The sequence below is a fragment of the Phycodurus eques genome, chromosome 13 (genome assembly GCF_024500275.1).
Source record: "Phycodurus eques isolate BA_2022a chromosome 13, UOR_Pequ_1.1, whole genome shotgun sequence".
NCBI classification, from domain to species: domain Eukaryota; kingdom Metazoa; phylum Chordata; class Actinopteri; order Syngnathiformes; family Syngnathidae; genus Phycodurus; species Phycodurus eques.
This window is the reverse complement of record NC_084537.1, coordinates 11,453,332-11,466,484: the sequence shown is the minus strand read 5'-3', so window position 1 is coordinate 11,466,484 and position 13,153 is coordinate 11,453,332. Positions and strand designations below refer to the sequence as shown.

Genomic DNA, 13,153 nt, shown 5'->3' with positions numbered 1-13,153 from the left:
TATCACTTTAATTAAAACAATACATTTTATAAAATCACATAAATTAAGTGAAATGCAGCCACAAGATTTGGCCTAAAATTATTTGTGTACAATCATGAAACGACATAAAAGACTCACCAGGCAGTGATTATTACATAATTATGTAAAGCTAAAAATACAAGCATCAAGCAGTTGGTAGCTCAATGTAATGGCGTAAAAGTACCGTTTGTTTTTAACACAAATGCTCAAGTAAAAAGTATGTTGCATTAAAACTACTTTCACATTTTCAATTTATTTAAAAAGTTACTTAGGTAAATGTAACAGTGTAAATGTAGTACGTTACTACTCACCTCTGGTAATAATATAATGAGGCGATTATACATTTTTATGTTTTCAGTCGTAACGGCCCTCTGAATACTATGGCCTGACAAAAATGAGTTTGAAACACTTAAAGTAGAAATATAGATATGTTTTCGAATGTACTCAACTCACCTTTTTATTATTATTATTATTTTTTTAAATAGACAGGTGGGAAGGAACACGCTACATTTACTCCTTTACATTTACTCAACTAAAAGTCAAGATAAATATTACTTGTCAGAGTAGTTTTAATGAAACATACTTTTTCCTTTTACTCGAGTATTTATGTTCAGTAGAAACGATACTTTATACCATTACAATGATCTACATGCCGCTCGCTCCTTTTATCCATCCATCCATTTTCTGAGCCGCTTCTCCTCACAAGGGTCGCGGGAGTGCTGGAGCCAATCCCAGCTATCATCGGGCAGAAGGCGGACTACACCCTGAACTGGATGCCAGCCAATCGCAGGGCACATATAAACAAACAACCACACACACTCACATTCACACCTATGGGCAATTTAGAGTATTCAATTAACCTACCATGTTTTTGGGATGTGGAAGGAAACCGGAGTGCCCAGAGAAAACCCACACAGGTACGGGGAGAACATGCAAACTCCACACAGGTGGCCACCACGTATAGAAGGCAATGGTGCGAGACTGTGTTTACATTTCAGACGACAAAAACAACAGCTTTCATGCATTATATTATTTGCCCAAACGTGGATATTCCTTCCCTCTTCTAAGTTGAGAAAAAAACTTGTGTTAAGTTTCAGACGTTTTTGTTGCTGTTTTGGCTGTGCATATTAGCCCACATTAGCCCAATTTTATGGTTTTGCATCTTTTGGGGTACATGCTAATCTCGCTTTCTCTCTCTCTCTCTCTCTCTCTCTCTCTCTCTCTCTCTCTCTCACCCCCCCCTCTCTCTCTCTCCCACACACACACTGCACAGTCACATTTGATTTAGTTGTATTTCATTTGATGTTTACGCTCTGACAAATCAGAAGTTACTCACCATTTACTCAGTATTTGAGTATTTTTTTTTCAGTGAGTACTTTCTTATTCTTACTCAAGTAATTTTTGGGGGGACTACTTTTTACTTGAGTCATATTACTCTCAAGTCACAGTAGCATTACTTGAGTACAATATTTTACTACTCTACCCACCTCTGTCAGCACTTTAAAAAACAACTGCAGTTTAACCAAAGTGCTGCACATAAATCAAATTGAACATAAAACACTAATAATCAGCCATCCATCCACCCATTTTCCGTACCGCTTATCCTCACTAGGGTCGCGGGCGTGCTGGCGGCTCTCTCAGTTGACTTCGGGCATGAGGCGGGGTACACCCTGAACTGGTCGCCAGCCATTCGCAGGGCACATATTCATAATAACAAAAATAATCCATCCATCCATTTTCCGCTTATCCTCACTAGGGTCGTGGGCGTGCTGGAGCCTATCCCAGCTATCTGGGTGAGAGGCAGGGTACACCCTGAACAGGTTGCCAGCCAATTGCAGGGCACACACAGACAAACAACCATTTGCACTCACATTCCCACCTACGGGCAATTTGGAGTCTTCAATCAACCTACCATGCATGTTTTTGGGATGTGGGAGGAAACCAGAGTGCCCGGAGAAAACCCACGCAGGCACGGGGAGAACATGCAAACTCCACACAGGCGGGGCCAGGATTTGAACCCCGGTCCTCAGAACTGTGAGGCAGATGTGCTAACCAGTTGTTCACCATGCCGCTAACAAAAATAATAATAATAAATAAAATCTGATATTCAAATATTCATCCATCCATCTTCTGTACCCCTTATCCTTACTAGGGTCACGGGCGTGCTGGAGCCTATCCCAGCTAACTTCGAGCGAGAGGCGGGGTACACCCTGAACTGGTCGTCAGCCAATCGCAAGGCACATATAAACAACCAACCATTTGCACTCACATTCACACCTACGGGCAATTTAGAGTCTTCAATCAGCCTAACACACATGTTTTTGGGATGTGGGAGGAAACCGGAGTACCCGGATTGAACCCCGGACCTCAGCACTGTGAGGCAGACACTCTAACCAGTCGTCCACCGTGCCGCACTCAAATATTCATCCATCCATCCATCCATTTTCTGAGCCGCTTCTCCTCACGAGGGTCGTGGGCGTGCTGGAGCCTATCCCAGCTGTCACAGGGCAGGAGGCGGGGTACATTCATTGTGAATGAAAATCTTTAAAAATATAAAACCATTTTGTGATATTGTGACACTTCTGCAACGCCTCCACTGTGTCTTCAGACCAAACTATCCTGTCCTGTCCTAATGTCGGTCACCGGCTGTTCCATCTGGGGCCTGTTGCGGCCTCAAATATAGGGCATAAAAGTAAAGGGCATCCAAAAAATAAATACTCCAGTACAGTACACCTGATGCCAAGATGCAAGATATCTGGATAATCTACTTATGCACTGTAATGACATATTTGTACTTCGTTACTTTTCACCCATGTCACAGGCCATATGTTGGTCACCTGCTGTTCCATTAGGGGCCTGTTGGTGGTCTCATATAGTAGGGAGTAAAGGTAAAAACGTCATTAGAAACATAGTCCTGTAAAGTACACCTGATACCAAGATGCAATATACCTGGATAATCTACTTATGTACTGTAAAGAAGTATTTCTACTTCGTTATTTCCCAGCGGTGTCACAGTCATTGCGTTGGCTGCTTGCTGCTCCACCAGGGGCCTGTTGGTGGTCTCAAATTGTAGGGTGTAAAAGTAAAAACATCATAAGAAAAATACCCTAGTAAAGTTCAGATACCTGGAAAACCTACGTAAGTACAATAAAGAAGTATTTGTAATTCCATCCCTCTCACAGTCCTTGTCTTGGTCACCTGTTGTTCCATCAGGGGCCTGTTGGTGGACTCAAACATAGGGGAGTAAAAGGATCATAAAAATAATTACTTTAGTAAAGTACACCTGTTGCCAAGATACCTGGAAAATCTACGTAAGTACAGGAACGAATCTACTTCTACGAATCTACCTGGAAAATCTGCCGAAAGTACAGTAATGGAGTATTTGTTCTTCGTCACTTTCCACCATTGTTATTAAACGGCTGCAGTTCCATCGCAAGTGCAGTAAAAAAAAAAAAAAAAAAAAAAAAAAAAAAGCGGCCCGCCTTCCGTCCAATCTCACTGGAGAGTTATCCGACAAATTAGCATAGGGCCAATCATGACGGCTATGCAAATGTCCTCCCTGGCTGGTTTTGTCCTGCAACGCTCTTTTGTGAAGTTGCTAGATTTTTACACCTCAGTTGCACTGGAAGCGAGGGACGGTCGACACGCGTGTGGATAGAAGAGAAGAGAAAGAACCAGTACTTCGCTCTAAAGTGGATTTGGGATTGTATGTACAACATGACATTTGAGGAAATAAGTGGGGATAACTCTCAAGAAAGGTAGGGATTTGCAGCACGATGTCCTACATATTTTTGCTGTGGTGCGTGCATGGATCATCGCCGGCCGGCTTGTGCGTATGCAGACGCGACGAATATGTAAATTAGGATCAAAAATATAAAATCAAAGTATTTTGTAACATCTGTGTACTTTATTACCTCAAACGACGACGCGAACGGCGTGAAAGTGGGGACACGGTACTGTGCATGGACACGTTCAAAAGTGCTAACATCTGCCCGTTGCGTTTGCAATCGTTACCAATAAGGCATTCAAAGACATGAAAAGAGTTTGAAAAAGGTGACTTAGCAGCGGGTGTACAAGAGAACTTTCATGTGCGTGTTTTTTCGGGGGGAGGTTATTAAATGAACTTTTTGGGACCGTGTTGCAGAATGGATTCAGTGGCGAAAGCTTTGGAAGAGGTCCTGACCAGAGCCTTACCACAGGGCTGCATTACTGTGGGCGTCTATGAGGCAGCCAAGTCCCTCAACGTGTAAGTACAAGACTATAAACTCCAATCACACAACTCAGCATTTTATGCACGTCTGCTTGTATTTATGCTTTTCAAATGGTGCTGTTGTTACGCACAAGCCTTTTTTGTTGTTGTTGTTAACAATGGTCTGTTGTCATCTTTTCCTCGCCAGGGACCCTGACAATGTGGTGCTGTGCATCTTAGCGGCCGATGACGAAGACGTGAAAGACGTGGCCCTGCAGATCCACTTCACGCTCATCCAGGCTTTCTGCTGCGAGAACGATATCAACATCCTGAGAGTGAACAACACCCGGCGCCTGGCTCAAATTCTGGCGGCGGGAGGAGGAGGCGGCGGAAGGCAGAGTGGGGGCGAGCCCGTGGACCTGCACTGTGTGCTTGTCACTGTAAGTATAGCTTTTTACTTTCACTTCCTACATGTGGAAGCAGATATCTGGACTTTTGTACTCCATGTCCGAGAATGTCCTCATGCATCCAGGTCATTTCCTTCTCAGGGCACTGAATTGATGGGAAAAGGGCTGTTTAGGTTTTCTTGGAAGACAGGCTTCATCGGTTCATGAACATAGGCTCGCTAGCTAGGGCAGCTCTGGCCAGAGCGTTGGCATTGAACCCCAAATTAGAGGCACGGCCCAACCACAAATGATATCGCTCTCTTGGGATCCAAAACGACAGTCGTTAAAGTATAACAGTCGTTTGGGTCGCTAATATTCCATTCCAATCCATACCTAAATTATTGAATCTCCTGGGAAGGGATGAAAGGACCGGTGTAAATATGGAGGTAAACTCAACCGAGTTTGAGATTTTGATTAGCTGATTGACTGAGACCTTTGGGACTTGGAGGAACGTGAACCAGGAGGCATTAATGAATGACAAGAGATGCAAAAGATTCGGAGAAGTGAAGATATTCTCCACCCATTGCCTTGTTTAAGAGATTTGTTTGATGTTGTCAGCTGCAAGAATGGTTCTTGAAGAATGTGTTCTTAAACCACAAGCTCTTGGGCATGGACAAATTGTCTTTCATCTCTGAAACAACACATCATTAGCCTAATAGCATAATTGCCTAAGTCATTTCTTAACCTTTTGGGAAAACAAGAAAAACAGAACAAATTCAACGAACAAGAAGAGTCCAGTTGCCTCGATTCAACCTTTGCGGCTTACCATCGTCTGGATGACCGAAAAGCTACACCAACATAATTTTTTGCAAGCACAGTGCTGTTTTTATTTGTATTGGGACAGAAAGTTTAAAATGACATGGGCAATTATGCTATTAGTCTAACGAGATATGGGTAAGGTGGTGTATATTTTCAGTTGTGGTTCAGTAATTTAGCATTTTTTGTTAGTCTGCTCACGTTAGCCAAGCTATGAGAACATTTTTTTGACAGCATGTCCAGTGGTATTGGTAAAAATGACCATTTACTTTTTGTACTGATGTACATTTCAGAGTTTGTACTTTTGAAATTTTACTTAAGGAGTTGAATTAGTACATCTACTTAACGACAGTCTCTTTTTACACAAATATCTGTACTCCTACATAAATACTGTATCTACATATACATCATTTTCTTTTATGCATTGTCGATGTTTTGGCACGGGAATCAAGTGATTGGACTCCGAAAAAAAATTGATCAGGACATCCCTACTACAGAGTGTGAGTACTTTTGCCACCTCTGCAGTGTACCTTTACGCCATAACATACAGCATACACTACCAGTGAAAAGTCTGGACTCACTTTCTCATGCTATGTACTGGGAAACCGTGCCCCAACTTCTGACTAGAAGGCTACTCCACGTGACTGAAACTAAGTCCCGTGTGCGTTTCGGTAAACATGCGCATGACTCCTTCCGCCTGTGACTTGCAAGGAATGTCGGTAGAGGGAATACCCCATGTACACCCCACCCCCCAAACACACACACACACACACACAGAGGCCACTTGTCCGTCAGTTTTGGTGCAGTGCATTGACTCGACTTCTCCTTTCTTTTCCAGAGCCCTGACTCTTCCTCGTGGAAGGACCCTGCGTTGAGCAGAGTCAACCGCTTCTGCGGGGAGAGCCGGTGTATGGACCAGTGGGTGCCCATCATCAACCTGCCCGAACGATGAAAACGAAAGAAGAAAACATATGAAAGGACGTTAAATCTTGCACGAGAGTGGACGTATTTCAGCTGCAGATCAAAAGTTCCGAAGCACTACTCGGGTCGGATTGATGAAAAAAAAAAGACAGACCCTGTTATGTTGTTGGGATGAATTTAAAAAGGCAAAAAAAGGTGGGACGGGGATTTCCACTTGTTTTGGGGTTATGTCTGTCTGTTGTGGCAAACAGCCCCCGTGTCGTCACGGGTGACGAAAATGGAGTCAACTGGTTTGCTTTTGTTGGCGTCGAAGCCGGACGCGGCGCAGGCAGCAGGATTACATCATACGTGACCGCCGGTGATGCTTCACAGCCTCCGTGACACGTTTCAGGAAAAGCGGAGCATCAGCCGGAACCCTGAGGTGAATGAGGCCTCGGCGTCTCTGCTCAAACAAAGCACTTAAAACACTGGACCTTTATTATTTGACTTAATATTTCATTCAACTGTTCATATTGATGTTGCTGTAATTTAAAAAGGGAAGGGCTTTTGGACATCCAGTGAAGTGTGTATTTAATAATTCCTATGCCAAGTACAATTGTTGTGTTATTAAGTTATTTTCAAATATATTTAAGTATATTTATGTTGGTTGTTTTTTTTTTTTTTTTTTTTTTTACATTTGCAGAATCTGACTGGACACGTATTGATGTCAATAAAAAAAAGTGTTTGTTCTGAGTCAATACTGTGTTTCTCCTTTCATTTACGGAAAATGAGCGTTGTGACCTTTAGCACGCAGTTGTAAAGGGAGTGTCACGTGCAGATCACGGGGGTCACGTTGGCCTCTGTGGCCTCGCTGCCATCTCTGAGCTAAAGAGAACAATAATCCTCCGCGCACTCTCCGCTCGGCTTCTGCATGGCTCAGCACCACCGTGTTCATTCATCCAAACCCACTCTCCCTTTTCCGCGATTCGCTCTTTGATTTGTTGGGAGCGTTCACTTTGCATTCTCAACAGCTGACTTCCTTGGCGGAAGCACGTGGTGCATACTTTGACATTTTCACATGCCCGCACCGCATGATCCAACAGGTACCTGGGCCTTCATTCTTGACTTATCCGAGTAAATCCACCTCTTAATACCGATATGTTGTGCTAATCAAAGTTGGCTGTAACAAGTTTTGCTTTGACCAAAAATGCTGGCGCCAGCGCTGGGGCCCTGTGAGGACAAATTTGAAATCTTGATTGTTTAAAGAGACAGTGCCATTGCTAATATACATTACTCACAAGACGTTAGGCATAGTGGGCCTTTGGGTGACATTTAAGAATGAACCTAAAATGCACAACAACCTTTCCTGGTGTTTGATCCTTGAATGGACCAATACATTTCCTGGTTCAATTAAATTTGGTATTTAAACAGTCCTCTTCTATCGTACTTCATTGCACATTTTGACATCATATGAGATCAAGAAAACACTTAACAATTGAACAACAGTACCTAGATGTTGTTAACCAAAGTGCTAAAGTAAGTATAGTGTTTAGAATCATGACTCAAGTAAGTCCTCCAAATAGTTACCTGCATAAGTAAGTATTCAATGCAAAAAAACGATTTCAGTACTGAGTAACTTCTGATGTAGATTGTTTTCAGAGCATGAGCGTCAAATAAGACAAAAAAGCAAAATAGGAATGTGTAAAATGAGATAGTGCCCAACAATATCACTTTAACTTAAATAACAATGAATGACATTCATAATTTTAAAAAATTGAAACTAAAAATTAAATCAAAATTCAAATTTAGTCACAATCTTAAATTACTGTAACGTTCTTTGTTTACACTTGCGAAACAGCACAATCGGCTCACCAGGCAGGGATTGTATAAAAAAAAAAAAAAAAACGCAATTTGTTTTCTCAAGTTTGAAGTGGAGTTCTTGTAGGCTGAAATGTGGTCTTTTTTAGGCAGGCATATATGACAACACATGTCATATAGTAGCTGTTTTTCCGAGTGTCTACTACTACTACTACTAGATTGAATGTTAGGCCACGGGTGCCTCTTCTAACTGCGAGTCGCATGTCGTTGTTTCCTGTGATGTTTCTGCCATGCTTAACGTAAATGAGTCAACTTTGCTTCTTGTGTGGGGCTGCTGAGACTGTGCGGTCATGTGATGCCTGCCTCCATTTGATTGGTGGTAAGGAATCAAATGTCTCTCGTGGTTACATTGGATTGTTGAAACGGAGTCGTGACAGTGCTCGATGGCAGAAGTCTCTCTGACGAATCAAAACAAATAGATTGTACAAGCATTCATAAAGCATAGATAGCGAAAAATAAAAGTTGCGAGTAGAATGTAGCTCAGTGTAACAGAGTAAAAGTAGCGTTTCTTCTTAACAAAAATACCAAAGTAAAAATCCAACTTATGTTAGAATAAAACTTCTCTGTACTTCCAGTACAATTTATATCCAAAAGTACTAAAGTAAATATAATGGCGTAAATGTAGCGTGTTATACCCACCGCTGACCTTGTCATTGCGCGGCTTCAAACAGGATGTACTTAGAGGGACGCAGCCAATGAGCTAAGAGTTCCAAAGGAGTGTCATCAGCAGGTTTGAACAGAGACTCGAGGAGTCAGAGAAACGCATAGAAGTGGGCGTCCTTGGAAACTTTATTGAATCAAATGCCTGTTGTGAATTTTGCTTTTCTGCTCCTTGTTAGAGAACAGAAAATGTGCAGAAAGTACTAAAACATTACATTTAACAACAGTTACAATGACAATTCTAGAGGAGGTCAAAAAGTTTGAATCCCTGGTGCGTAGTGCCGCAATGTCGCAGATATCAACCAATCAAAATGCACGTAAGCCTTCACTCACGCGAAAAATACATTTCCCGTTTTTTAGCAAGCAAGACAGAACGGCCGCCGTGCCAACCCCAACCCGTACAAATATATTACAAAGTATGCAGATATTGTGCTTTATAAGAATACTTATTAACTATATGTATAATTTATAATGTGCCTGTGGATGAAAATCGAAGCTTGTGGCCAAAATGTATGTGTGCGGTACGTACCGCGCTGAGTACATTCAAGGGAATGGGAGTGAAATACATTATATACACATCCAGTCGCTCAATGTGCGGGCGTGAGTCGCCACATGACCTTTTTTTGGCGATTGTCCAGTCCAATCGGGTTCGACCGGCGGGCTTCAGGTTCATCTGGAAATTTCACCCAACAGCCCAACATCCTAAATGTTTTGCGGGTAGTGTAGTAGACGTAACATGGGCGAGCAAAGGGCAGATAAGAGTCACATTGCAGCACATAGCGACTGGAATCTGATTAGACAAAAAAATCGAACATCCGCATACAGTACATGTTCTGGAAGCAGTGCAGCCAAGAGAAACACTACAAAAAGAAGAGAATAGACCATTGGGAATAAATGAATACAATTTCATGGAACAAATATTACAATTTAGGTTGTAAATGTAAGTCAATGCTTCTGATAGTGACAGTGTAGGCCCGCATACGTCATAATCTGACGAGAAGAAGCTCATTGCACAGATCTCAATTTGTTGTAAGGAGCAGAGTGGCGTTCCAAACGACTCGTGCCCTTGGCCCCCGCTCTCCTCTGGTGCTTTTCCAGCTGCGCCACAAGCAGGTGATGATGTCACCGGGTTGAAGTCAGGCGGGCAATCCCCGCTTCGCAACGTGATGAGTCACCGTCACGAGAAGGTAGGTTGTCTTGAAGTTGCACAATGCGGCTCCGAGGTATCACGTGACGCTTCACATCGAAAAACACTCCCTTTGTTACGTGATGAAGAAAAAAAACAATCATGTTTGTTTGTTACGTTATCCATAGGTGTGAATGGTTGTTTGTGCAGATCCTCGCATGGAAACTTCACATATACATTACAGTAGATATAAAAAGTCTACGCACCCCTGTTCAAATACCAGAGTTTCGTGATGGGAAGAAAAATAAAAATCCCATTAAGATTTTGTGTGTGTGTGATTATCTGGCGACCAATCCAGGGTGTCGCCTAAAGTCAGCTAGGATAGGCTAAGATTATGACATGTCTGGGAAGTGTGTCGCTAAATAATGTATTAGCACTCAAAAGAGTTGACTCTGCAGCATACTGGCACTTCAATATTTCTCTTTTTAATTTTTTTTTCTGTTTTTCAATGATCACTTTTTTACATACATGGCGGACGGCTGGTTATCACATCAGCCTCACAGTTCTGAGGACCCGGGTTCAATCCCCGGCCTCGCCTGTGTGGAGTTTGCATTGTCTCCCCGTGCCTGCGTGAGTTTTCTCCGGGCACTCCGGTTTCCTCCCACATCCCAAAAACATGCGTGGTAGGTTGTTTGACGACTCTAAATTGCCCGTAGCTGTGAATGTGAGTGCGAATGGTTGTTTGTTTGTACGTGCCCTGCGATTGGCTGGCGACCAGTTCAGGGTGTACCCCGCCTCCTGCCCGATGATAGCTGGGATAGGCTCCAGCACGCCCGCGGCCCCAATCAGGAGAAGCGGCTCAGAAAATGGATGGATGGATGGATTTGTGATGTTTTCTTAAGATGGATATTTGGATATTTTGATTTTTTTCTTTTTTTTTTACATGCATTTCCCTTGAAAACTAACACAAATGCCTTCTAAGGTCTTCAGAGTTCCTTTTTGTTGTTGTTGTGCTTTAACAAATGATCCTTGTTTGTCATTCAACCTGTCTTTACCGTTAATGGCACTGGAGAGAGCTTCATTATGTTGCTGCTATACACCAGAGGGATCTGTGAGCTGAAGTGCCAGGATGAGGAAGCCATTTGGCATTCACACAATAGCAGACAGCAAAATAAACGGTGTTATTTCTAAGACATGAATGAATACGTATATATTTGTGAAAGTGTCTGAACTATTGCGTGTCTTTACTGTTAATATGATTGAGTAAAGACAAGAGTTTAGTAAGGATCATTTATGTAAAGGCATCAAAAATTGTACAACTCACATGATTTTTATATTTTCACCATTTGCTGTGTTAACAAGTACTGCCTTTACTATGAATGCCTAAAATTTTCAATCATCAATAACTTTTTGAAAATAGGATTTTCCCCATGGGAGAGATTTACTCACATAAAACCAAGGTGGTCCTTTTTTTCAAGGGTCTTTAACATTATTGATCAAATGATATGGAAATTACCTGCATGTCTTTTATGCTGAACTGAATGTTTTTGTATGACTTTTGACTCATGTTTTTCCAGAAACTTTTGGTCGAACTCCAAAATGTACCACTTTTGGATTATTGAACACAGCACATTGTTAAGCATTATTTTTTTGATGCAGGGACAGAATACGATAATAATAGTTAACGTCATCACGTGTTTTGCACACGTGTGCTTTTCTATAACCATCCATAACACATTTCCCAACGTGTTTAGGTGATTTTGTCATGGTGTGACAAAACCAAGGTTGAACTTTTTGGCCACAATTCCAAAAGGTAAGTTTGGCACAAACACTGAAATTGATTTTGGTTTAATCAGCGGCACGTTAAATGGAGGCAAGTGTGTGCTGACTCCCATTTTATGTGCATTTGAATGTGATTGGTTAATTGTGAACACTGCCACATCCCCAGTTATAAGAGGGTGTGCACACTTGTACAACAACATTATCCATCCATCCATCCATCCATTTTGAACCCCGCTCCTCAGAACTGAGGCTGACGCTCTAACCAGTCGGCCACCGTGCCGCCACAACATTATCCTATTTGTTTATGTTTTACTTCCCCTCTTAAATTTTGAAAATTAAAATTCAATTGAGTTTTACAGGTTATTAGTCGTTTCGAACTGATTTATTTATCTTGCTCCTGTTTTTATTATCACAAAATTGGAATTTGAACAGGGGTGTGTAGACTTTATGTCTACTCTAACATACTGTATATGTGAAGTTGCCATGTGAGATCCAGCTGCTTGAAAATGTGCAGGAGAATAAAGTTGCCAACAACACATGCGACACTGCAAAGCCACCATGCTGCAGCATATTAGGAGGAATCGGGGGCTAAAGTTTAAACAAACTCCGAGAGGTGATTTAAAAATAACTGCAAACAGCAAATACTCCGGAGCGGATTCCAAGAATTAGCCCGCCCCTGAGGCCTCTGTGAATCCAGCCGGCACTGTGTGAAAGGTTGCGTGTCGTATGACTGAACGGTGTGAAGCCTCGGAGAAAAGGCTCATTGGAAAGTTTGCGCGAGGGGTCATCCCACTTGAGACTTCCGGTGAAAGCCAGTCCCAGAGTGTTTGTAAAATTGTAGGTCAGAGTTCATGTGCAACTTTTTTTTTTAATCTGGGAGCTTCTAAAATAGGGCTGAATTCCGGTGTGTGATAAGTGTGCACTTTGAATGGGATATGCATAGTGTGAAGTGGGAATATATTGCATAAACCTGATTGTGCCGGCCAGAGAATATGTAAAAATCAGCACATTCTTCTGGTTTGAAAGTCAAAGGTAAATGTTAGCTCAAGATATATAACTTGGGAAAAGATTCGGGGTTTTTTTGGGACGGGGGGGGGGTGGGTAATAAAAAGTGCAACAGGGATGTGAAAGTGTGACACATCCTTCGTTGAAAATGATTTATTGCACTCCACGCGAAACGACTTTGAATGTTTCTCCCTTATCATAATACATCCCACAGTACGCTGATGACACTCTTTATCAACACTGAGCACTAAAGTGGAACTGGAAGGCAAATTCCATGTAAGGGCGGATTTACACATCTAGATTGCCATTTAGGGTTGCAAAAACTGCAGACAGAAATGTTACTGTAGAATCAACGTAACATATTCTGGTGGAAGTTAAAAAGTTAAAAACCCT

At 42.1% G+C, this 13,153-nt stretch overlaps 1 protein-coding gene across 1 annotated transcript; it reads left to right on the top strand.

Moving 5' to 3' along the window:
* Positions 1 to 3,625: 3,625 nt before the first annotated feature.
* On the top strand, positions 3,626 to 7,014 carry gadd45aa (growth arrest and DNA-damage-inducible, alpha, a). Its single transcript, XM_061693760.1, has 4 exons — positions 3,626 to 3,776; positions 4,163 to 4,264; positions 4,416 to 4,647; positions 6,248 to 7,014. Exons 1-4 carry the CDS (start codon positions 3,727 to 3,729, stop codon positions 6,359 to 6,361), a joined length of 498 nt encoding a protein of 165 aa, XP_061549744.1. The 5' UTR covers positions 3,626 to 3,726; the 3' UTR covers positions 6,362 to 7,014.
* The last annotated feature ends 6,139 nt before the right edge of the window (positions 7,015 to 13,153 follow it).